General features: G+C 43.8%; 1 protein-coding gene and 1 long non-coding RNA gene across 9 annotated transcripts in view; both read left to right on the top strand.

Moving 5' to 3' along the window:
* Positions 1–4,077, top strand: part of LOC122689024 (X antigen family member 5-like) — a 73,687-nt gene extending 69,610 nt beyond the window's left edge. For all 4 annotated transcript variants that reach the window (XR_006339659.1, XR_006339658.1, XM_043895101.1 and 1 more), the window contains 3 exons: positions 163–301; positions 706–830; positions 3,965–4,077. Coding sequence is in view for 2 of the 4 variants with exons in the window: in XM_043895101.1 (XP_043751036.1) it covers positions 163–301; positions 706–830; positions 3,965–3,997 (297 nt within the window). In the remaining 2 variants the exon portion in view is untranslated. The remainder of the gene's footprint in view (positions 1–162; positions 302–705; positions 831–3,964) is intronic.
* LOC122689036 overlaps positions 1–27,238 on the top strand; it is a 574,758-nt gene that overhangs the window by 417,874 nt on the left and 129,646 nt on the right. The window lies entirely within an intron of this gene.

The following is a 27,238-nucleotide window of genomic DNA, read 5'->3' as shown; positions in this document are numbered from 1 at the left end:
TCTCTGTGGGAAGAGTAACTTTATTAAAAGTAAGTACATAGAATTCTGTTGGGAAAACTTTGTTAGGTTTACTTATGATTAGATATATCTGTGTATTATGTATATTTATGTTGTTAGATGTGTTAACAACAAAAAGATTTATTTGCATGCACACTCCACTAGGACCAGCAGCCCAGTGTTGAGCAACCTCAACAAGAGGAAGCACCAGCTGAGATTCAGGATATCATACCTGGAAAGGAGGAAGTCAATGGAGAGGATCCAGTGAATCATGGTGAAGAGAAGAAGAAGGATGCCCCTGGAGGTAAAGTGTATGTGTGCATCATGTCTTAAGACATAACCAGTAAGAGGAGGAAAGGAAACATTTGAAAAGGACATCAGACAGTTCCTAAAAAACTGAGGAGAGTATAGTTTGCAGGTTAGTGTGGTCGCTCAAATGTTCCCTTGTTTTCAAGACAAAGAGAAGGCGACAACTGAGTTGTCTGAGGACAGCCCTGGGAAAGGAAAATGGTCATAACATCTGGAAAATTCTGCTTTCCTTTTTCTCCAGCAAAACATTCCTGGAATAATGCTCCTGAGGTTCTTATTCATCACATTTTTACCAAACTAGCCTAAGGCTTTTAATTCATAACACTGAGGGGATCAATATTATCATTCCCTTGTTTATAGTGTATGCTTTACAGCTGAATTCATACTTTTTTTTTAAAGATTCTGACCTGGAAACTGATCTCCAGGAATTGGCTTTGGCAAAGACTGGGGGTCAAGGCGGAGATGGTCCTGATGTCAAGGAGGAGATTGCATCAAATACAGAGACTGTTGAAATGCCAGAGGAGGTATGTCATCCATTCAGAAAGTAATTTATATGGTTTATGTTTTTCAGAATATTATATCTTTAAAAATATAGAGGGAAAAATAGTATTATTTTAATAACAGAGTTCACATATTCTTTGAAAGATAGTTCAGACCCCAGATGCCTGAGTGCCTGACTTACAGACTTGCAAATAAAGAAACAGACAGGATCAAAGCCATATCGAATTGAAAACAGGAAACCGTTTCCTTCTCTTGAGTATAAGTACTTTAACCAACAGCTAATAATTTTCAGGTTCTTTTATAATTTCTGCTTGTAACAAATATGGAATGCATCTGTACTAAATATCAGTTTATATGAAATATGCTCAGGTATTCATGTAGGTTCTAGTACCATCTATAACATAATGTGTGTGATTCTGTGAAATCCCTTAACTTCTAAACTCAACTTTACTCATGTAAGTTGTGAATTCAGAACAGATACACTACAGTGCTCATTGTTCAATGCTAATTTTTGCATTCTCTGGTTCTCTTTGATGGCATGCATACAAGAATACTCTGTTTTCCATGATTTATTTATCATAAAATAGCATCTTGAGTCAAATTATAACAGGGAAATTGAGATTTCATTTTCTGATGGGGAACACATGTACACCTGTGGCTGATTCCTGTTGATGTATGGCAAAAACCATGACAATATTGTAAAGTAATTAGCCTCCAATTAAAATAAATAAATAAACTTTTGTTTAAAAAAGAAAATGAGCCAACATTCTGCTTGATGTTTGTTAAATTCTCTCAAATTCTGAATTCTCTAGCTCTTAAAAAGCAGTTGCATTTTAAATCCTTTCCCCAATGAAGCATGAAATGACTGAACAATGAAATGGCAAAAGATAGTCTAGTGTCCTGTGTCTTTGGCTGATCAAGTTGAGAGAGTGCATGTAGTCAGTGCTATTCAAGGCAGGTGTGAGTAAGATACACATGCTAAGCACACTGCCTGCCCCCACGTTTTGTCTGTTTTTTTGGGGGGGGGGTTTGCTTATTTTGGAGAAGGAAATGGCAACCCACTCCAGTATTCTTGCCTGGAGAATCCATGGAAAGAGGAGCCTGGCAGGCGACAATCCACGGGGTCGCAAAGAGTCGGACACGACTGAGCGACTTCACTTCACTTTGCTTATTTTAATTGGAGGAGAATTACTTTGCAATACTATGATGATTTTTGATGATGGTTTTTGCCATACATCCCAGTGTCACTCATAAAGTACTAATAAAAATCTGAGCCTCATGATATAATCATCTCTAACCATATCAAATATGTTATTTTTCCTCTTTGATGCATCAGTTTAAAAGTTTCGAAGGTCAAAGTCCGTAACTCTAGTTCTTCCCACGTAATCAACTTAGTATCTTTCACATACGTGTTTTCCAAATTGTTGACAATTAATTGCATGGTTCCGATTTTAAAGGAAGAACTTCATAGTTAGGGAAGAATTTACTGTGTATTAGCCTCCTAAACATTTTCACTTTACATTTTTGTTCCATTCCATTAGAACATTTAGACGAAAATAGCACTTCCAGACTACCTCAGAGTAACTACAGAACATGATTAAAATGTTCTCATAGAAAAATCTTCGACCTAAATATGTGTGGTACTTGAAAAGACCCATACATAAATTACAAAGTACATAAACATAAAATCCTACATCCAATATAAAAGGGAAGAAAAAGAGCAACAGAGTGAACCGAAGGGAAAAAGAAAAAGATAGTTAATAAAAGACAGGTATCAATTGTTAGGAAGAGGAAAATAAATTCAACTAATAAATAAAGACAATGTGCTTGTTTACATAATTTTTAACACATATATATACATTTTTAAAAATATTCTTTTCCGTTGTGATTTATCACAGGAGATTGGACATAGTTCCCTGTGTGGTATAGTAGGACCTTGTTGTTTATCCATTCTGAGTGTAATAGTTTGTATCTGCCAACCCCAAATTACCAGTCCATTCCTCTCAGTTTACATAACTGTGAAGAAAATGGAGAAAGCCCAAGTACACATAATAAGAAACATGAACAAGACACTTAACAGCATATTACAGAATTAAAACAGTATAATCTGCAATTCAGATATTTTCAGAATATTGATGAAATGGCTAATAGGATAGAAAAACAAATATTTAACATACCCCACAGTAACTAAATAACTAAACATCACAGATACCTTGGATGAACTTTTGAAATTGGTCAGAGTTGTCTCTCACAAACCATTATCCTTTAGAAACAAGGAAAAATATCTGCTTTTCCAGAATTTCTTTCTGTCTTCCTACCTGCTTTTCTGTCTCACGCATACTCCCTCTTGCTCTCCCTTTTCTTCTCTTCTCACCTTTTTTTCTTTCTTTTTTTGGTTTGGCTGTGAGAAACAGTCCTATTTCTGCTTCACATTTTGATGTCACCATGTCACCAGTGATAGTAATGACTTAAAAGTAGTGTCACCATCTAATCTATTATACCAACTGGAATGCTTTCCAGGGTGAAAAGAAACATTTAGAATTATGTGAGGGCCACAAGGAAAGCGGGGGCACATGTTGAACCAACTTAAAACAACCATATCAGGGATAAACTAAAACAAATGAAAATTTCTATACTTTTCCAAAGTAGAGAAGAAACAAATGTAATACTGGCCTTTTAATTTACTTCACTTAAGCAGTAACAGAGGTAACAACTATTTAGCTATCCTATATTCAGAATATTATTTCAAATCAATACATGTAAATGATACTTTTGGGGGACGTTTTTGTTTCATTTTTTGTGTATTTTGTTTTCCTTAGGGTGTTGTTTGTTGTTAGATATTTTACTGAATGTGTACACAGTTTTGCCTTCTACTGAAAACTACATTCTGATAGGTTCCATTGATTTATTTGTTCTGAACTCTGTGTCCTTGTTTTCTTGTATAACTAGGAAGAGTAGCGTGTTTTTAAAATACTCATAATGTGCCTGAAAAGTCTATACAATTTCTAGAGAGGATGAACTGAAGGTAAGCCAAAGGGTTGCCCTTAGTGTTCTTGCTTTAGTCCATTTTACAGAACTACAACTGCAGTGAACTTTGCATACCTCTCCTCTCATCGAAATAAAGTTCTGCTAAGTAAGTTTAATGTTTATATTATAGGTGAAGGGGAACCATTTGCTTGAAAGAAGATAAACTGAAACCATCTATGCTGTTCTTATGCTGTTTATTTGACTGTTAAAGTTCTGTCAATAAAGTTTCATTTTCTACTTGCACATTTTTTGTTAACTTTTCCCTGGGTATTTAATGTTATTGAAACTTCATGGTTTGTGATTTTTATTGTCTAGCTGAGGATGTATGTAGAGATAGAATATTTGTATATAGACTTTCTGTCCACCAATTCCTCTAACTATGCATATTAATTCCACAAATTTAGATCTAGATTGTTTTTGCTGTTCAAAATATACTATTATATTTGATATCAACAGTTTCTACTGGCTTAAACCTTAAACCTTTCCTCATTTTGCAGCATTGAACAAACCTAGCCAGAATAGTCTTGACTAAAACAGGTGATAATCGGCATTTTTCCTGATAGGAAATGAAAAATCTTCTCCATTTCAACCTGTTTACATTGCTTTTTTGTAGATATACTTTATCAGAGTAAGTTCTATTCTATTCCTAGTTTGCTAGGAATATAGATTAATCTATAATTAAATATAGATTAATTTTCATCAAACACAATGCATCAATTGTGATGATCACAGAATTGTTTTCCTTCCATTTTTCTATTACTGTGGCGAATTGCATTGGTAACCTTATACATGTAAACCACCCTTGCACTTCTAGGGTTAACAAAATTTGGTCATAACATTTTCTTAGGTGTAATCTACATGTTAATACATATATATACATATATATACACCACACATAAAAATTTCATAAAGGCCTTTGGTCTTCTCTTGAATATATAGGTTTACAAAATGTGCCACCCAGATCTCATATGGTCCCTGATAAAATCATTGACAGAGAAATATTTTTTTAATACTTAATAAACTTGTATTGTCCTACAGAGAAATGAAATGCCAAAGCCATTGTTAATGGTTCTAGGGAAACAGAGAATAAAAACTGCCTGTCAAATTCCATGGCAAATGCCACAGCGTACCTTTCACACTCTTCTGACTTGCCTTCCAAGTTTTTTTGGGTACAGGAAGAGAGCAGCCACAAACGTCTTTTCTTTTCCATGACATCCTCCATTGGCTTGATAGTCACCAGATCTCAGAAGCCCTCCAGCTGTGCTGTGTCTGTGTGTATTATTCACACAGTTGTGTCTGACTCTTTGCGAGCCCACAAACTATAGCCCGCCAGGCTTCTCTGTCCATGGAATTCTCCAGGCATGAATACTGGAGTGGTTGCCATTCCCTTCTCTAGAGGATCTTCCCAACCCAGGGATCTAAGCCTGGTCTCCTGCATCACAGGCAGATTCTTTACGGTTAGAGGTACAGGGAAGTCTTCCAGCTGTCTGATTTCTCCCTTATATCCTTATTATTACATAATAACAAAATGCTTACGTCTCTGAGCCCGCATCTGTATCCTGATGCACCAAAAAATATATTTATGCAACAAACGACCTATTCAGAATGCACTCTGCTTAGGGACTAAGCGGGGAATATAAATAGCAGCTGTTGTGCCCTTACAGAGGTCTGAAAATCCAGGTCCAAAATGACTGAAAATGGGAGGTAAAGAATGGTAAAGATGGTAAAGAATCCACCTGCAGGGTTGGAGACCTGAGTTTGATCCCTGGGTCGGGAAGAACCTCTGGAGGAGGGCATAGCAACCCACTCCAGTATTCCTGCCTGAAGAATCCCCTTGGATAGAGGTGCCTGATGGGCTACAGTCCATGGGTCGCAAAGAATCAGACACGACTGAGCGACTAGGCACAGCACGTGACATAATTAAGAGTCTGGATACTGGCTCTGACACAGTTTGTGTGAAGGTGAGAAAGGTATTTACATCCTTTGGATCCGTTTCCCTATTTCAAAAATGGAAATTACAAGTTTACACTAAATATTCGTTATGAAGAATAAACAAGATAACATGTGAAATAAGCATTCCTTTGAAAATGGATTTGGTTTATTCTACACCAATTTTCATTTAAACTTTCAAAATTTTTAATTTCATTTACCTTTACAACTACAGTTCTCTCAAGTGATACAGATATTGAATTTTAAGTAGAGTATAAGACTAACTTTTAAAATGAATCGCACTTCAGAAACATATTTTGTCTAAATAAATATATTGACTCAATAGCGGTGCAGCTGGTATCAGACATAGTATCCATTCTAAGGTTGGTTTGTAAATAAGGACTGACAAGGCTACCCTAAGTCATAGTATGTAGTGAAAACTATGATCCTTGCTGTGTGTGATGACAAAATAAGCCGATATTCTGGTCACGCAACATCACACAACTCAACACCAGACTCTGTCACGTAGTCAGGCAGCCAGTCCCTAAGTAACACTGCAGGGGCTACAGGACTGCACAGTGTACCAATGAGTTGTTAGTTTGTCACCTTCTACGGGCTTGGCCAGTAAGGAGACAATGAACCCGAATGGATTCAGATTCTAACTGACAGACAGTGCAGAAGCAGTATGCCCCTGGTGTCAGTTGCCTTGTCCCTAGTCCCACGGTTTGACACTGAATTGGAAGGCCTCAGTAACAGGCACTGCAGGTGGTGGGTCTCTGCCGGGAAGGAGCCCACAGCTGTGCCCTATGGACTGAGCAGCTCTGTAGTCCACAGGTGTACTCTCAGCTGGGGCTGGGGAGAGCACCCTATGTTCAACGGAAACCAGAGGTGGGTGAGTAGCAACTTTGTGTCACCTCCAGCTGGAAAAGGAGGCAGGTGAGAAATGGCCTCATAGTAGTTCTTCATCAGGCTGCTTATCTCTCCTTGCTACAAGAGCAATCAGTAGATTCTCTGCCAGGATTCTAGTCAGCCTGCAGTTTAGCCTTGCCTACGTAGCCTAAGTGGGAACATGCAAGGTCACCAGGCCACCAAGACAGAGCCACACCCCTACAGTGTCTGGAACAAGACACAAGGCTTTTTGTATGGTGCTACAAATATGAAACCTATATACTGACTCCCACATGGAGGACATGCTTTTTCTCTGAGTCATTTAAAATATTCCTTCACTTAGTAGACACACATTGATTACTAGCATGTTTCAGGACCTATCTGCAATGTTTCAAATAACAAGACCAGTGATGTGAGGTGGATGATGGGAATATCACACTGGTGGACCAGACAGACCCATAAACAGAAAAGAAGTGCAAGGGAGATACAGAGGGAATGGACCTAAGGGGAGGGGGGGACACAGTGAGTGGGGTGGCCAAGAAGCAGGAGGAAAGCTAGAAGATGAGGTTCATTGTAAGAGTGAAAGAGATTATATATAACACAGTCGTGCTTTGACCCAGGCTGTGGATGAAAGTCCCAACCTCCCCTGCATCACTGCCCCTTTTGAGGGTGATGTCTGGGAATCTACAGATTCTGAAGGGAAAGGAGAAAGAAAATACATAGTGCAGGGGGTACATGCACCCGCATGATAGAGATGAAGGTGCAGGTTATTACAGTAACCAGGTGGAGATGAGCAGAGTTGGATTCGGTGACTCAAAGATGAAATGTGGAAGTGAATGTAAAGGGAGAAAACACATTGAGAGGGGTAAACAGCTCCAACTCCCATTTCTGTAGCAGGGGAGGTGCTCCATTACTGTTGTGAGAAGGCTCCCTGGTCTGAGCTCTGGGAGGGAGTGATGAGCATTCTAAGGACCCACATCAAACCTAAGCAGGGGGTGCTGAGTGTGTGAAGACATAAGTCTCAGCTTTCACCACTGACAGACACAGAAAGCTTCTTAGCCCTGCTGAGAGTGGGGCCGTGGCACCTTAGGGAAGCTCAAAGGGAAGGTGGAGGTGGTGGTTGTTGTTCAGTTGCTCAGTCGGTCCGAATATTTAGGACCCCGTGATCTGCAGCATGCCAGGCTCCTCTGTCCTACACTATCTCCCTGAGTTTGATCAAATTAATGCCCATTGTGTTGGGCGATGGTATCTAATCATCTCACCCTCTGTCGCCCCCTTCTCCTCCTCCCTTCGATCTATTTGCATCAGGGTCTTTTCCAAGGAGTCGGCTATTTGCACCAGGTGGCCAAAGTATTGCAGCTTCAGCATCAGTCCTTCCAGTGAATATTCAGAGTTCATTTCCTTTAGGATTGGCGGGTTTGTTCTCCTTGCTGTCCAAGGGATTCGCAAGGCTCATCTCTAGCACCACAATTTGAAAGCATCAATTCTTTGGCACTCAGCCTTCTTCATGATCCAACTCACACATCTGTACATCACTACTGGAAAAACCATAGTTTTGACTCTACAGACCTTTGTCAGCAAAGTGATGTCTCTGCTTTTTAATATGTTGTCTAGGTTTCTCATCAGTCTCCCCAGGGGCTCAGTGGTGAAGAATCTGTAATGCAGCACACTTAGGAGATATGGGTTCAATCCCTGGGTCAGGAAATTATCCTGGAGGAGGGCATAGCAACCCACTCCAGTATTCTCGTCCGGACAATCCCCTGGACAGAGGAGCCTGGCAGGCCTCGGTCCATGGGGTTGTAAAGAGCCAGACACTACTGAAGTGCCTGAGAATGCGTGCAACCTAGGTTTGTCATCGCTTTCCTTCCAAGGAGCAAGTGTCTTTTAATTTCAAGGCTGAAATCACCATCTGCAGTGATTTTGGAGATCAAGAAAATGAAATCTGTCACTGCTTCCACTTCCCCCCCTTCTATTTGCCATGAAGTGATAGGACCAGATGCCATGATCTTAGTTTTCTAAATGTTGAGTTTTAAGCCAGTTTTTTCACTCCCCTCTTTCACCCTTCTCAAAAGGTTCTTTAGTTGCTCTTCCCTTTCTGCCATTAGAGTGGTATCATCTGTGTATATGTGTATCTGAGCTTCTCGATACTTCTCCCAGCAATCTTGACTCCAGTCTGACATTTTGCATGATGTACTCTGCATATAAGTTAAATAAGCAGCGTGCCAATATACAGCCTTGTCATACTCCTTTCCCAATTATAAAGCAGTCAGTTGGTCCAACTCTGGTTCTGTTCCTTCTTGACCCGCATACAGGTTTCTCAGGAGACAGGTCGAGTAGTCTGGTACTGCCCTCTGTTTAAGAATTTTGTGTATTTGTTGTGATCCATGCAGTCAGAGGTCTTAGTGTAGTCAATGACACAGAAGTAGATGTTTTTCTGGAATTCCCTTGCTTTCCCCATGACATAAGAGATGTTGGCAATTTGATCTCTGGTTGCTCCGCCTCCTCGACACCTAAGTATATCTGGAAGTTCTTCGTTCACATACTGTTGAAGCCTAGCTTGGAGGAGTTTTCTAACCAGGAGGCTTCAGAAATTGGGGACAATCTAAGTGGAGAAGCTTAGGAAATTGGATGGTGTGAAGGAAGCCTGATAAGAGAGACAAGAAAAGGAAGCTCTCCTTTCAATGTTGGTAGCAAAGTGGGCAGAGGCTAGACCATGCCTTCAAGTTCTTGTGTAGAAGAGTAGCCTTTATCTACAAAATCATAGACAGTTCTGTAAGAGAGGGAGGGAGAGGGCAGGAAGAGGGAGACAGACACCCTGAGTGGATCTGAGAGACCCGTTAGAAGGGGGTTGACAATTAAATGGAGGGAGGCTTTGTACTAGAGCAGATGTGCTGGAATTGGGAAAAAGTAGACACATTAGACATTTTCGAAGTAAAATGGACAGAACTCAGCAAGAATTTGGACTTGAGGTGAAGGAGAGGGAATTGTAAACATGGTTTAGACTAAGTTTCTGTGTCCTGTCATAAGAGTACAAAGATGTCATGGGGAATCCTGGAAGTTGTCCAGGTCTGGGCAGAAATCCACAATGCGATCTTTATGTTTTTGAGCTCATGGTCTACATGGATACAATAACCAGTATTTAAATAATTAAAATTTCCTTTTCCTTTAAAAAAAAAAGTATTGAGGTTTTTTATTATTATTACCGTGTAGTGTTCCTTTGTATACTCGTATACTCTTTGGTCTTTCTCTCATGTGTATACCAGTTGTTGAATAGTTGGATTGTTTCTAGGTTTGGCTATTAGGAATACATGTGTGGAATATTTGAGTACAGGTGTTTGTGTGAGCATGTTTTCATTTCTCTTGGGAAAGTTGTCTAGGAGTAGAATTGCTGGGTCATATAAGGCTTCCCAGGTGGCCCTAGTGGTAAAGAACCCATCTGCCAATGCAGGAGACTCAGGTCTGATCCCTTGCTCTGGAAGATCCCCTGGAGTAGGTAATAGCAACCCGCTCCATTATTCTTGCCTGGAAAATTCCATGAAGAGGGGTCCTGGCAGGTTACAGTCCATGGGGCCCCAGAGAGTTAAACACGACTGAGCACCTGAACACACATGCACACACATACATGGTAATTTATGTATCTTAGAATCTAAACTGTGTCCTCTGTAGAAAACATACACATGGATTTTTTTTTTAACTGTTCTCTCAATGTCTGCCTTCTGGTTGGATTGTTTTAGCTATTGACATTTAATGTTGATACAGTCTTACATCTGCCAATATATATTTCTGTCTCATGTCATTTTGTTCTATGGTCCTCATTTTACTGCTTTCTTTTGCATTCAATGGATATTTTCTAATGTAGCATTTTAAACTCTACTGATTTTTCCACTACTTTTAAGTTATTTCCTTAGCTGTATGCCACCATAAACATCTTCCTTTATCACAATCAGCTTGAAATTTTCACAAATTCTAATGAGATACAGAAACATTACTCCCATATCGCTCTATTCTGGTTTCCCTCTTTTCCTCATATTGTCACATATATAATAAACCTATAAAGGGTAAGTCCATTAATACACTCTTATTGTTATTATATATAATGTTATGTGATGAAAAGCTGATATCTGGCAGGATATCAGGTATCTATAGCTTCTGTTATATTCACATTCTTTGTCATGATTTCTGATTCTTTGCATATGTTTGTATGGATTTGACACCATCCAGACTTGTTTCCTTACCTAATACAGCTTTGCTCCCAACCACCTCCTTTGTGCTGTTACAGCGAATATATTACATTCCATGTGTCATTGGCCCAACAATAATTGGGCTTCTATGATGGCTCAGACAGTAAAGAATCTGCCTGCAATGCAGGAGACCCGGGTTCAGTACATTGGTCAGGAAGATCCCCTGGAGAAGGGAATGGCTAACCATTCTAGTATTCTTGCCTGGAGAATCCCATGGACAGAGGAGCCTGGCAGGCTACAGTAATGGGGTTGCCAAGAGTCAGACATGACTGAGCTACTACCACTTTCACAGCAATAATTTATGTGATATTGTTTTAGACAGTTGCTTTTTAAACACAGGAAGAAAGGAGTGAACTATGTATCCACAAAGAATTTTTGTTCATATAATTACCTTTACCAGTGCTCTTTGCGTTTTCACATGGATTCTGATTAACATCTGAATTCACTTATTGCAGCCTGAAGAACTTCTTATAGTTTTTCTTGTAAGCCATTTCTACCAACACATACCCTGAGTTTTGTTTTAATTTGGGCATACCTTTAGTTTGCTTTCATTTCTATTTTCTTAAGCCACTTTATTGTGGTGTGTATGACATGTAAAAAGCTGTGTACACACCCGTGAAATCATCACCAGCTTCAATATACAAAACTGAACTGTATTTCTATACTAGTGGTGAATACTCCTAATAAGTAAAAAAATTCCAGTTAGAATAAAAAGAACTTAGGAATTGGTTTAAGCAAGGAGGTGTAAGATTTGTACATTGAAAATGACAAAACCATTTGAAAGAAATTAATGAGAATTTAAGTAAATGGTAACTGATTCTCAGTGGGCACTAGAGTTTCCCCTAGAAATTTGCTGTCATTGTACACACATCTCTGAGCATGTGGGAATATCTCCTTAAGGCACATTCATAGCAGTGAGACTGCTGGATCAAACACTTCCTTGGCTAAACAGACATATCTGGAGTACCTACCATGTGCATGTGCCTGACACTGTTCTAAACGCCAAGGAGGCATCACAGAGTTGGACTAACACATGTCCCTCTTTCATGAAGGCAAATGCTGCTGAGGGTGAGGGCAGGATGGAATGTAAATTCTGATGAGCGCTGCCACAGACCCCTGCAAAGGTGTTTTACCAGTTCACACTGGCCTCAGTGGGGCAGGGGAGTGAGTGTGCCTTTACTGGCGTCTTGGCAGCATTTGTAGGGTGGGAGGTCTAGGCAGGAGGCTGGACTCCTTATGTCCAGTTCCCTAGAAGAGCTTCAAGTCCACAACTAGGAATGATCCACGTAGGGATTTCGGGGACGTGAATACCCTAGGTGTCCATACCCTTGGTTGTGACATCACAAAGTGTATTTGTCAAAGCATGGGAGGTATCTGACCCTTTGGTGGCACTGCACCCTGAGTGTGCCATCTCTGACCTGGAGATAAGTCTGTGAGCCAGGGACTGAGGGTGCTGAAACCTTGAGGGGTTTACTATGTCTTGGGCTATGAACTTTGGAGTTTGGAGGATGTGGGGTACCATGGTCTGAGGTCTCTTTGTGGTGGCTGCAGGAAACATCGTGAAAGAGCTGTATGCGTTCACCATACCAGTGCTCTGTGCAGTTGGTGAGACCGTGTCCTATGGTGTGAGCTGTGTGATTGCGACTTCTGTGTCCAGGGTGTGAGGTCTCTGTGCTGTCGGGTTTCTCCATGGCCGCTTATGAAGTTGCTAAAATGCATGTCGGTCTGTGTTCAAATTTCATCTCACTTATTGAGTCTCTAGAGTTTCAGTTTGGTGGATTGTTTGGTGTTGGGTGTCCAGTGATGTGAGGTCTGCCAGGTGCTATTTCCTTGGTCCATATCTGGTCGAGTGTATCATTGATATTTGGGTTTTGTGACCCATCGTGTGAGGTCCCTGGGGTATTTGTGAGTCTGGATCCAGGCTCTGATGCTGCACTGCTGGCGGGAGACCAGAGTCCCAGAGGGAGGTTGCTCTGTCTTTGCTCCTGTGCTGCAGGAATTGAAACCTCTGAGCCACTTGGGCATTTATGTCTCGATTGAGATATTTTGCCACTTGCCAGGCTTCAGACATGAGGTGTTTGTGATCTCCTGATGTCTCCATCTGACATCTGTCTATAAAGAAATTGAGAGGTTGATTGATCTGAGTTGAATGTGAACTCGGCCACTGCTGCTTCCGTCAACCAGGTTTCCTTGTCTAGATCGTTGTGGTATGGGGTTGCCTTCCTTGAGACCCTCCCTGGGCGTCAGTTTCTTGCTACTGTTTTGAAAGTCTCCCTCAGTCACAGTGGTGGAAATGCCATTGTGGAGGATGAGTTTTTTTCTGTGACTCTGACAAAATGCAGCAGGGACACCATGCTCTTTTCTAATATATCCTCTGTGTAATGTAAAGCTGTCTCCCTCTCCATCTTCACTTATTCCCACAGTGCAGAACGTCATCACCTTCACAGCAAAGCTGTCAGCCAGGAGCACCACTGTACACCCAGCCCTGGGAAACCTTCCTTGTCATGAACATGTCTGCTTTCCCCAAACCTGCCTCCTGTCTCTGATCCCTGCTCTCTGGTGCGGCCCCTCAGCTCAGCTGTCTGGTGGCCTGAAGTCTGGGGAAGCCTTCCAACCTGAGAAGGGCAGGGGAACCGGAGGTCACACCCCAAGGGGAAAACAACAAGGCCATTCTAACTTTGCCCAACATTTCCTGTCATTCCAAAATGTAAACAGGTGCCTGTTGGCCTCTCCTTTGCAAAAGTAATTGAAATCTTCCTGCAGTTGTGTGTCAGGCAGGAGTGCATTGAACACACTGGGAGCAAGTCACCTGAATGTTGGAGGAGGGGGAGTGCATGGGTGATCAGTCCGGTCTGATTCTTTGTGACACCATGGTCTTCAGCCTTTTGGGCTCTTCTGTCCATGGGATTTTCCAGGCAAGAATACAGGAGTGGGTTACCATTTCCTCTCCCTGGGGATCTTCTCAATCTAACCCCTGTCGTCCTGTCTCCTACATTGACAGGCAAGTTATTTACCACTCTGCCACCTGGGAAGCCCTTGTTGGGCTGTGGGCAGGGAGGGGGGTTGTGGAAAACTTTCTATTGTTTTTTGAATTGAAAGCTCAACAAGTGAGAATAAGAAAAGAGGAAAAAGAACTACCACACCTGCTGAAAGTGAAAGTCACTCAGTCATGTCTGACTCTTTGCAAACCCATGGTCTATTCAGTCCATGGTCTATACAGTCTGTGGTCTGTACATTCCATGGAATTCTCCAGTACAGAGCACTGGAGTGGGTAGCCTTTCCCTTCTCCAGTGGATCGTCCCAGCCCAGGGATCAAACCCAGGTCTCCCGCATGGCAGGAGGATCTTTACCAGGTGAGCCACAAGGGAAGGCCAAGAATACTGGAGTGGGTAGCCTATCCCTTCTCCAGTGGATCTGTCCGACCCAGCATCGAACCAGGGTGTCCAGTGTTGCAGGTGAATTCTTTACCAGCTGAGCTATCAGGGATTGAAATATTTCACATTGTTGTTCAGTAGCTCAGTGGTGTCCAACTCGTTACAACCTCATGGACTGCAGCATGCTAGGCTTCCCTGTCCTTCACTATATCCTGGAGTTTGCTCAAACCCATGTCCATTGAGGCAATGATGCCATCCAACCATCTCATCATCTGTCGCTCCGTATTCCTCCCGCCCTCAATCTTCCATAGCATCGGGGGCTTTTACATTGAGTCAACACTTCGCATCAAGTAGCCAAAGTATTGGAGCTTCAGCTTCTGTATCAGTATTTCCAATGAATATCCAGGACTGATTTCCTTTAGGATTGACTGGTTTCATCTCCTTGCAGTCCAAAGGACTGTGAAGAGTCATCTCCAACACCTCAGTTCAAAAGCATCAATTATTTAGCACTCAGCTTTCTTTATAGTTTACTTCTCACATCCATACATAACTACTGGAGAAAACATAGCTTTAACTAGATGGAACTTTGGTGACAAAGTAATGTCTTTGCTTTATAATATGCTGTCTATGTTGGTCATAGCTTTTCTTCTAAGAATCAAGCGTCTTTTAATTTCACCACTGTAGTCACCATCTGCAGTGATTTTGGAGCCCAAAAAGATAAAGTATCTCACGCTTTCCATTGTTTCCCCATCTATTTGCCATGAAGTGATGGGACCGTATGCCATGATATTAGTTTTCTGAATGTTGAACTTTAAGCCAACTTTTGCACTCTCCTCTTTCAGTTTCATCAAGAGGCTCTTTAGTTCTTCTTCGCTTTCTGCCACAAGGGTGGTGTCATCTGCATATCTGAGGTTATTGATATTTCTCCCGGCAATCTTGATTCCAGCATGTGCTTCATCCAGCCCAGCGTTTCTCATGATGTACTCTGCATATGAGGTAAATAAGCAGGGTGACAATATACAGCCTTGACATACTCCTTTTCCTACTTGGAACCAGTCTGTTGTTCCATGTCCAGTTCTAACTGTTGCTTCCTGACCTGCATGTAGGTTTCTCAAGAGGCAGGTCAGGTGGTCTGGTATTCCCATCTCTTTCAGAGTTTTCCACAGTTTATTGTGATCCACACAGTCAAATGGTTTGGCATAGTCAATAAAGCAGAAATAGATGTTTTCCGGAATTCCCTTGCTTTTTCTATGATCCAACGGATGTTGGCAGTGGGATCTCTGGTTTCTCTGCCTTTTCTAAATCCACGTTGTACATCTGGTACTTCTCCATTCATACTGTTGAATCCTAGCTTGATGGATTTTCAGAATGACCTTGCTAGCATCTGAAATGGGTGGAGTTGTGCAGTAGTTTGAACATTCCTTGGCATTGCCCTTCTTTGGGATTGGAATGAAAACTGACTTTTTCCAGTCCTGTGGCCACTGTGGAGTTTTCCAAATTTGCTGGCATATTGAGTGCAGCACTTTAACAGCATCATCTTTTAGCTTTTGAAATAGCTGGGATTCCATCAACTCCACCAGCCTTGTTCATAGCAATGTTCCTAAGGCCCACTTGACTTCCCACTCCAGTATGTTTCAGGTTGTTTCACATTAGCACAACCAAATTCATCAAAAATAGTGAACTTGTGTTTCAGAAGCTGCAACAATTCGTACTCAATGTGGTTGCGAAATACCTTGAGGCCCAAAGTAAAGTCTAAACATTGAAAATACCTACATTCCTTTAGAAACAAGTGTTTACAGTTTGAAGTGAAACCGGGTGACTCCTGAGTCCCAGGTCACGGAGCTGCTGGGCTGGAGGTGTGGCTAAAATGAGGCAGCCGCAATTTGAGGCCCTCTCCCTGCGTCGAGGGAGGGCCTGCCCCCAGGATGAGAAGAACAGGACCCTCAGGGGTCTCACAGTCTTGCAGAGAGGCAGGCACATTGCTTCAGGCAGGAAATATTCAACAAGGCTTTTCTTGGCTCCCCGTTCCAGATAAACGTGGCCAGCCCACAGAAATCCCTGTGCTGGACTTGACTGTCCCCGAAGGGGAAGGGCTAGGGGTAGGAGACACCCAGTAAACCCCCCTGATAACAACCCAGGGCATTCTACAGTGTGTTAGAAGGTGGTGGTGCTGTGATCAGATAAATGTAAGTCCTGTAAGGGACTGGTAATGTGGGCAGCAAGGGGGAAAGCTGCAAGTCACAGTATTGAACAGAGCCACCAGGGTGGGCTTCATTGAGGAGCTGATATTTTAACAAAGACTTGAAGGGGGAAAGGAGTTAGCACAGCAGACATCTGGGGTCAGGATATTGCAGAAGAGGGAACACTGGGGATAAATGGTGGGGGCAGATACTGCCAGGAGGCCAGGGCACCTGGGAGCAGGGAGTGAGAGCTGAACAGAAAGCGGGGACTAGATCCCACGGCACTGGGTCAGCGTCTGCTCTGTCAGCGAACCATCAGGGACCAGCAGGGATCAGAGGTGCTGATGGACGTGCCTGTGCCAGGCCTGAGAGGGAGGCAGAGGCAGGACAGTGGGGGAGAGAGAGACAGCTGAGGAGGGGCAAGCAGGAGGTGAAGAGGACGCACGAGGGGCATGTTCGTGTGAGGCTGCCATCCTACCCTGAAATCGACACGCCCTTCCTACCTGTGCTTGTGTCCCCGACTCCATAGATGCCTGTGGTCCGGGCACGGTGTCACAGACTCCGCTAGCAGCCTGAGTTCATTCAACAGTCCATCGTCTGGACACAGTTGCGGGGCCTACACTGCCACTTGGTCTTTGGGAAATGTTCAGTGACCTGACCGGTGCTCTCAGGATCTTGACCCCAGTTCCAGTCTGGGGCTCCAACTATGGCTGATGGGGCAACAGAGTGACCCACACGTGTGAAATGAACCTTGCAGCCTCTTTGATCGGGAGTTTCCAGTATTAGGGGTCATATGCAACATGCAGTCCTCCCCCGTCTCTAAAGGGAAAAGAATCTGATTCCACAGATGCCCTGCTTACTCCATTCTCCTGTGTCATTATTAAGACAAAAGTAACTGGTCCATGAAGAGCTACTCTTTATTGACCGAGTATTTACCTTGAGTCCCAGTCCTTCATTTATTGCGGAAGCAATTCTAAGCAGGGACCAGACTCTGTGTCTCCTCCTACTGCGACCAAATTGGTTAGGGATGATCGGACTGTCACCTGCAAGCAGATGACTGCCACGTGCCATGTGAGAAAAGCGACGGCAGGATCTAAATTATAGAACTCTGGGAACACAGAAGAGAGCATCTGACCCCTGCCATATGTCCGGGGCTGGCATATGGTGTGGGTCCCTGGTCAGGACACATTCTCTTGGGGGCGGGGGGTGTTTCTTGAGGTGGCACTTTAACCTTCCACAGTTTACACACACATGAGCAGAGGGGCACAGACCTGGACACAGGTGGAGCCAGACAGACTTTCATTCCCAGTTGTCTCCAGACCACCATGGCAGCTGGGTCATCTCCAGTGCTGTCTGCAGCCACTAAAAACACTTCTTGTCCTTTGGCATGCCTCCCAATTCCTTATATCTGATAAATAGAGTGAGACTGGTGGAGACATAACTGGGGTGGGGGCTGGTTGCAATGCCTCTCTGATATGGCAGAGTGTCTCCCCGCAGGGGAAGTTAAAGTCCTTCTTGGTGTTGCCTCTGGAGCAACCCTTTCCTACCAGTGGACTCCAGTTTCTTGGCTGCCTGGCGGCTTCTCCTAAGGCGGACAGACAAAGGGTGGCTTCCCCTACTGGGTACCTGCGTTTCACAAGTGTACAAGAGACTGGGACGATGGGGGCTCTCCTCTCATGGAACAACATCTGCATCTCGGTAACTGAAACACAAGCCATGCGTGTTGTGGTCACTGCAGAGAAGACTGGCTTTGCACTCAAGAGGAACAAGGGCGTGACTCCCAGATCCAGCTTTTACTGCATCTTTCACCTAAGCTCTTTCAGCTTGCTTCCTTGTCTGTGAGAAGGCTGGGGTTCATCCTTACCACCCTGGGTCTGTGGGGAATAAAACCCCACATGCCCGGCTCCCACATCCTCCATAAGTAGGCTCCAGGTGAGTCATTTACACTGCGCCCTGTGTTACGGACATATCAGTGGGGAGGGAGGCTTGCCAGAGCCCTTGAGAGTCTACTCCATCCTCTGGCTGGGGTGGGGGTGGGTGTGGTGGAACTGGTGCTGTGTCCAACTATGTAATTGGCTTTACACACCACAGGCACACACTTCATTTCATATTTAGGTCTGTTCTGCTCAGAGGTGTTGTAGTGAATGAAGTCAGTCATCACAGGTGAATCTGTAGCAGGTAAAAGCAGCAGTGGGTTTGCTCCTGCCACTGGCCATCACAGGAACTGGCAGTTCCCTCCATGGGTTGATGGCATCAGGTGGAGACAGCTGAGGAGTTGCAAGAAGGTGCTGTGACATTCCCTAGGAGGGTCCCCGTACTGAGCTGGCAGCTCATCTTTGCCTCCCCGATGACCACAGGGACTAGTAAATCAAACCCCTGCAGAGGGAGGAAGTGTTAATATACTTCATCTTGTCCTAACAGGGACTCAGACTATAGAGTGAAAAATAGTGAAAATCTCAGCAAACATAGTGCATGGGTGGGGCAGTTCAAGTCCTGTTCCGTGTACTGGGTCACTGACACTGTAAAGTGACATTTTGAAATGTCCATGCTTCGGCTTATCCCTCCTCACTGTGAAGCTGGTGGTCACCCTGGATCCCTTTATGCTTCTGACACTGTGACCAAATTCCAAAGGCCATATTCAAACACAACAATGGGCTCATATAAAACAGGAGGAGAGCTTTGCTGTCTGTATCCTTTTCTTAGCAAGGAAGCCTTTCCCAGGCAAACTCTGCCACCAGATTGCGTTTCACATCAGCTCATCATATAGCAGAATAAAATGTGTGTCCATTTGGGGGATTCTTAGAGAAATCTCCACCACCTTCCATTTGGTAAAGATATCATATCTGTTAACTGTGACTTTTCACCCAGGTACTCCCCAGGAAAAATGGAAATTGCTCTACCCAGCCTGACAGCTGAACCTAAGAAGGAATCAGGCAGATGAGGAGGGAGGAACGGCATGTGAAGATGGAGGCAAAGGCAGGAGTGAGATTCTGAAATCGGTGGCTGTGGAGGGGGCGAGACGGGGCAGGGGGTGGGCTTGGGAGTACGAGTGAGCACACTGGCCATCTGATGAGCCGAGAGAGGTCTGGGTGGCTGGAATATCAAGTAGGACATGGAGCAGAAGGAGGGGGTCTGGTGAAGATCAGGCATTTGGGGGCAGACCAGACCTGCTGCACCTAGTCCAGGAGGCTGGGCAGTATCCTAAGAGCAGCAGGCAGCCCTGCAGAGTTTTTTTTTTTTTTTTTTTTTTTTTATGTTATGCCAGGACTGCTTTATTCATTCATAGGATATGCTCATTCCTGGACCGACTTTATCAACAGAAGAACAAAAGCCAGGGTGAATCTCAGGACCTGCAGAGTTTTGAGCAGCGGTTTCATGCCCGGATTGCACTGAAGAAAGCTTCCCTTCCTCAGGCAGCAGGACAGACCATGTGTTGGAAAGCATCAGGATTGCTGGTGCTTATCAAGGAGAGAGATGAGGGTGACCTGGCCTAGGGAACTCACTGTGCTGACGGAGAGAAGGAACAGAATCTTACTTAGACTGAGGGGGCAGAGAGGTGAGGCTTGATGACTGAGAGTGTGGTGAAAGAGAGGCAGCAGGCAAGGATGGCTTTCAGCATCTCTGGCCTAAGCAGCTGGGGAGAAAGCTGCCTTGCACTGAGTCAGGTAACAGTAAAGGAGGTGCAGCTGTGTGGGGAGTCGGGGAGATGGGCGCAGTTTAGACATGTTGAATATTCCTTGCCTGTGGGACTCAAACACGTACTATCAGAACGACTTGGGGGAGCTGACCTAACTTCTCTGTGCCCATGATGCCTCATCTGTGATAGGGAGAATGAGACTGATAATTAAGAAAAAGACTCATTTCCTGTTTCATTGCTTTAGTCTAGGGGAATGTTCCCCTTTTACAAAGAAGTGCTGTCTTCCTGTCAGGTATTCTGTCTGCAAAATGGGAATGTATCTACTTATCCATATATCTGCTTGGTTTTACATATCTGCTTTCTGTATTTTCATCATGTGGTATTTATTGTCAACCGTAAAGAAAAATAAACTCAAAGGAACAAGTGTTTCTTGTCACATGCATGCAGATCGGCAGTCCATCAACCTGTCTCTCAGAGAAACAGTCCCCTTTAGAACCTCCAGTCTTCCTCCTGTAGCTCCTCACTCCCTCCAGGGGGTGGGTAGAGGCCTGTGGGACCCACTGTGTCTTACACTTCTCTTCCCTGTGAAGGTATCTCCGGTGTCCCAGAAGGTGCCTAGCACTTGTTGAGTGCAGTCTCCCTGCAGACCTGTCTGTTGACTAGGGAAGTCTGTAGTCAGGAAGAGAGTGCTGAGCCTGATGTGTGGATCTGGAAACCATCACTGTGTGGTGCCGAGCTGCGAAGTGATGAAGCCACAGAAAACCTAGATTTGAATCAAGCTCCCACCACGTATTCCTTCTGCGACTTTGGGCAAGTTACTCACACTCTCTGTGACTCAGTTTCCTCAGTTAAAGAGGATGATGATCATATTCTGTGATAATGACTCCTTTTTGCTGCTTTCATTTAGATTACCAAAAAAACACAAACTTTTGAGAACAATAGAGTGATGTTCAGGTGTTGATTACTTCCAGAGTAAAAACAGAACCTGTCAACAAAGACATGAAAAGATGCTCAACCTCGCTCATCAGGAGAGAAATGCAAATCAGAACCACAAGTAGGTACCTTGTCACAGCGGTCAGAATGGTCAGCATCAGAATTCTACACACGATGCTGGAGTGGATGTGGAGAAAAGGGAATCCTCCTGTACTGTTTGTGAGAGGAAAACTGATACAGCCACTATGGAGACCAATGTGGAGATGTCTCTAAAAACTGGGAATAAAACCACCACGTGCTGTGCTGTGCTTACTTGCTCAGTTGTCTCTGACTCTTTGCAACTCCATGGACAGTGGCCCACCAGGCTACTCTGCCCATGGGGATTCCCCAGGCAAGAATACCGAGGTGGGTTGTCATGCCCTCCTCCAGGGGATCTTCCCAACCCAGGGATCAAAGCAGGTCTCCCGCATTGCAGGCAGATCTGTTATTGTCTGAGCAACCAGGGGAGCCCATAAATACTTGAGTGGCTAGCCTGTCCCTTCTCCAGGGGATCTTCCCGACCCATGATTTGAACCGGGTTCTCCCACAGTGCACATGGATTCTTTACCAGATTAGCTACCAGGGAAGCCCATAAAACTACCATATGACCCAGAAATCACACTAATGGGCATACACCCTGAGAAAACTATAATTCAGAAATACACATGTACCCAAATGTTCCTTGCACCACTATCTAAAATATGCACGATTTGGAAGAAACGTAGGTGTCTGTCAATGAATGGATAAAGATATTGTGGCACATGTATACAATGGAATATTAATCAGTTATAAAAGGGAATGAATTTGAGTCTGGCGCCCCACGGGTGCTCAGAACACGATCACCATCTTATGAGTGATGACAAGGTGAGGCACACAGAGCAGTGCTGCTGTTGATATGCTGTCAATTTGTTTGCTGCAAACAGCACACAGGAAAAAAGTGGCTAGAGCAAACCTCTCAGCTCAGTTTACTTAGGTCCAGGGCTGTTCCTGTCTTTTATTCCCACATTGTCCAGAACCTTATTGTACCAGAGCAACACTCGCCTTTCCCCTTCCTACTGCATCAGCATCATAGCAGCTGTTTCTCAACTGAATTGCCACTGAGTGAACCCTGAAAATTCTAGGCTCACATCTCTGTTCCTTCGAGCGGGTGTGGGACATCCTGTCTTCAATCCCCACTCGGACAGGAGTGTCTAGTGTCCGTCTCTTCCCACTTGGCTTCCCCTTTATTCTATATCTCGGACAGTCCTTTACCTCCTGAGACTGATTTCTGTCCTAGGCTATGGCTGCTTTCAGCACTGTGCTGAGACCATTGATGACCAGGTGGGCGCTGGGGGGATACTTGTGGGATGAATCCAGTTCGGAGAGCCGGGCTACTTTATTTCACGGGTGAGAGGTGGAACTTCCACTCAGGCTGCCATCAGCAAGATGGACGGTTTGAAGGTGCTGATCAGCGTCCTTGGGCAAGCCCACAGGAGCTCTGTCAACTCTGCTCTCCTCATCTTCCTCTTGCTCCCATAGCTACTTCTGCTCCTTGCCCTCCCCCGTGCCCTCCTTTCTCCTCTCACTGCTCTCCGTGTACATGTACACTGTGCCTGAGCCTGTCCTGTCTCCTGACTCCATGTTGTGTGATTGTCAGTTACCTTTCTGATTAGCTTCTTTGAGAAGTTTTCCCTTTACTCACAATTCAGGGTGGATGCTGCAATACAGTAAGCATCATGGGTCTCCTTTTATTCTTTTTCCCTCATTTTCTCCTTTTCTTTTCTTCCTTTCCTCCCTTTTATGAGGAAACAATACAGTGTGTGGGTATGGACACTACCTCTGATTCTTCACAACCTTCCTTGCACCCAGTTCTCCCACTTGCTATCATCACATCTTGAGAAATTAAATTGGCTCACTGTGCGATACTAGCCTCACCTGAAAATGGGTGAATAATTCTGAATAAAGACCTGATCTGTGCAGGCTGTTTTTGTGAGTATGGAATGGGGTTATTAGAGATGTGCTGGCACCTTCCCTGGTGTAACAACTACTGAGTTGCCACAGGGCAGATTACAGGTCAGGCCTTACCTTGAAGCTTCACAAAGCACGTCAGGGTCACATTAGACATCTGTGTCCAGCCCTAGAGGCTCCTTCCTTCTCAGCCACAGTGCTCGAGCTTTTCCCTCACAGCTAGATGATCCCTCACCAGGAGGCTGGCTTCTCTGTTACACCTCTCCCACCTAGAAACCACTCACGGACTTCATCTTCTTTTGCGTGCATGATGCTGTTCCTGGTAATTTTCGCTTCAGATGGATTGGGGCTGCTCCTATGGCAAGGGGATGCCCAGGACTGATAACAAGGGTGTGATGTTTCCCTGCTCCCTTATGGCATAGAAACTCTCTGGGACCTGTGCCCAAACTCCTCTCCCCATGTCATCTCCCTCCATCCCACAGTTCACAGTTTACACTCAAGCTGGGTTCCAGTGCAGGCCCTACCAGCCCAGTCACTCTCCTTCAGCCTCAAATTCCTTATCTGTAAAATGGCAATAACTCTACCTGTTGGTGAGGTTTATTGGGAGACCTAGTGGAGATAACAGATGTAAAACACCTAGCGCCCATGACCTGGCAGGTGGAAGGCACTAAATAAATGGCTGTATCCTCTATCTATCAGCTTCTTTAATGCACAGCATCTGGTGTGGGATGATACAGTGACTCAGTCAAAGTCTTTGGATTGGATTCAGAAAGATGTGACATATTGGAGGGTGTATTAGTCAGGCTTCTCCAGAGAAACACAGCCAATAGAGAGAAACTTAGTTTAGGGAATTGGATCATGGGCTCGTGGGTGCTGACAGTTCTGATATCCTTAGATATCAGTCAGCTGGCTGGAAATCCAGGTTGCAGTCTAGAGGCCCAAATCTGCAGAACAGGCCAGCAACTTTGAGTCTCATGCAAAGTTCCTCAGGCTGTAGTCTTGAGGCTAACCTGTTTCATGCTGAGGAAGCTTCAGTCCATGCTCTTAAGCTTTTTCAACTGATTGGATGAAGAAACTGCCCCCCACCCCCGTTATCATGGGTAATACAATTCCCTTAATGTCTACTGGGAGAAAAGTATGACCAACCTAGAAAGCATATTGAAAAAACAGAGACATTGCTTTGCCAACAAAGGCCTGTCAAGTCAAAGCTATGGTTTTTCCGGTAGTCATATACAGACATGATAGGGAAAGCTGAGCGCCAAATTATTGATGCTTTTGAACTGTGGTGTTGGAGAAGACTCTTGAGAGTCCCTTGGATAGTGAGGAGATTGAGCCAGTCTATCCTAAAGGAAATCAGCTGTGAATATTCATTGGAAGGACTGATGCTGAAACTGAAACTGCAATATTTTGAACATCTGATGTGAAGAAGCGACTCATTGGAAAAGACCCTGATGCTGGGAAAGATTGAAGGTAGGAGGAGAACAGGACAACAGAGGATGAGATGGTTGGATGGCATCACCGACTCAATGGACATGAGTTTGAGTAAGCTTCGGGAGCTGGTGATGGACACGGAGGCCTGGGCGTGCTGCAGTCCATGGGGTCACAAAGAGTTGGCCATGACTGAACAACTGAACTGAACTGAAAATCTAGTGATAACAACGTGAATCAAGTATTCAAGTACATTTCTAGCCCTCCATCTATTGGCTAACATTTCAAAAACCGGGCACCAGAGCCAAGCCAAGATGACTTTTACTTTATTCATCACAGTCGGTAAGCAGTACACTGAGAAACATCACCTCCCAAACAGAATCTCTAGCCAATGGGCTATCTGTAGCTTTACTCCTCAAGTAAAATCTGCTCCCTGGCCTCAGAATCCACATGAAATAATGAAGAGAACTTGAGGCAGTGGTGATTTAAGCAGCGATTTGGTGTGTTATCTTTATTCATTTGGGCCACGTGACTGCAGGGAATGAAATGGGATGGGGTGGTGAAGGAAAGGAGATGATGAATTTATTGCCCTCGCCACCTCCCTGTGCCCAGGTAGCCGACTTCAATAGGTCTGACTGGTATTAATGCCTTTGTGTGTAGGGTCACTATTAACATCAGGTGTGTGGTACGAGAAACTTGGTGGGCAAATCAGATAGCATGGCCAAATATTCATTTCTCAGAGTGGATGGAAGGAGAAGAAGAAGAGTAAAGAATGATGAACCACAGGTTAGTTATGAGTCAGTTTCTAAAATCTCAGTATTTCCTCACAAGGTGTGTGTGTGAATTCTTTTCTTTATCTGAGAATTGGCTTTCTATATGAAGAAATATCATTGTGAGAGACTCCTTGTGACATGTGACAAGTGGTTGGGAGTGAATTGGGTTAAGGTCACTTTCCAAATGTTTGACACTAAGTGTTTTTTTTTTTTTTTTTTTTTTTGTAAGGGGCCAGCAGTGGCCCTAAAGAACTGAACCAAGTGGTTGAAATACAGGTTTCAGTTACTGAAATGTGAAGAGACTCTTTCTGGGATGTGTGTTCATCCTAGCCTGTGGTCGGTCACAGGCAACTCATAGGATTTGAACCGTGTCTTCCGAATGTCATTTCTTTCTTGCCCTTCAACACGCTGGAGGCCGCAGTTCCGGTTACTAAAGTGTCGAAGTAAGTTCTCTGAGAAAAGTAGCTCTCTAGAAAACAGCAGTGCCTGGGAAGCCGATCTAAAGTTTTAACATAGCCTAGCTACAGTTTTATCATAGAGGTTTAACATAGCCGAGTTTTAACATAACATAGATGTAATTTTTGTTAGCTTCACCCAAGATATGATTATTCAAAGCATATAGAGATGCACCTACTTCCGTATCTACCATTGGATTTTCCAAATGAACATACAGTAAGATCGGCCTGGTTTTCTTTCTTATTGATTTCTTTATTGTTGGCTGCACTGAGTCTTTGTTGCTGCATGAGGGCTTTCTCTAGCTGTGGAGAAGGACTGCTCTCTAGCGGTGGTGCGCGGGCTTCTCATTGCAGAGACTTCTCTTGTTGCAGAGCATGAGCTCTAGGCTCATGGCTTCAGTAGTTGGAGCAGGAAGGTTCAGGAGTGTGACACACAGTCCTAGTTGCTCTGCTGCACGTGGAATCTTCCTGGACTAGGGGTTGAATGCTTGCCCGTTTCATTGGCAGGTGGATTCTTTTTTTTTTTATCATTAATTTATTTTAATCAGAGAATAATGCTTTACAATATTCTGATGGCTTTTACCATATATCACCATGAATCAGCCACAGCTATACATGTGTTCCCCCATTCCTGAACCGGGGGTCCCACCTCCCTCCCCATCCTGTCCTTCTGGGTTGTCCCAGAGCACCAGCTTTGGGTGCCCTGCTTCATGCATTGAACTTGTGCTGGTCATCTATTTTACATATGGTAATGTATATGTTTCAGTGCTATTCACTCAAGTCATCCGACCCTCCCCTTCCCCCACCGAGTTGAAAAGTCTGTTGTATAGGTCTCTGTCTTCATTGCTACCCTGCATGCAGAATCATTGCTACCGCCTTTCTAAATTCCATATATATGCCATTATATAAGTATTTGTCTTTCTCTTTCTGACTTACTTCTCTCTGTATAACAGGATCCAGGTTCATCCACCTCATTAGAACTGATTCCAGTGTGTTCCGTTTTAATAGAAGAGTAACATTCCATTGTGTATATGTACCACTACTTCCTTATCCATTCGTCTGCTGATAGACATCTTGGTTGCTCCAATGTCCTAACTATTGTAAATAGTGCTGCAGTGAACATAGGGGTATATGTGTCTCTTTCGAAAGACACGTGTACCCCAATGTTCATCGAAGCACTGTTTATAATAGCCAGGACATGGAAGCAACCTAGATGCCCATCAGCAGACAAATGGATAAGAAAGCTACGGTACAATGGTGAATGGTATTGTTTCCTTAATTTCTCTTTCTGTTTTCTCATTGTTCGTGTATAGGAATGCAAGGGATTTCTGTGTGTTAATTTTATATCCTGCAACTTTACTATATTTGTTGATTAGCTCTAGTAATTTTCTGGTAGAGTCTTTAGGGTTTTCTATGTAGAGGATCATGTTATCTGCAAACAGCGAGAGTTTCACTTCTTCTTTTCCTATCTGGATTCCTTTTACTTCTTATTCTGCTCTGATTGCTGTGGCCAAAACTGGTCAACCACTTGTAAAAGAATGAAACTAGAACACTTTCTAACACAATACACAAAAATAAAT

The sequence above is a fragment of the Cervus elaphus genome, chromosome X (assembly GCF_910594005.1).
Source record: "Cervus elaphus chromosome X, mCerEla1.1, whole genome shotgun sequence".
In the NCBI taxonomy this organism is placed as follows: Eukaryota; Metazoa; Chordata; class Mammalia; order Artiodactyla; family Cervidae; genus Cervus; species Cervus elaphus.
This window is presented reverse-complemented; position numbering and strand designations above follow the sequence as displayed.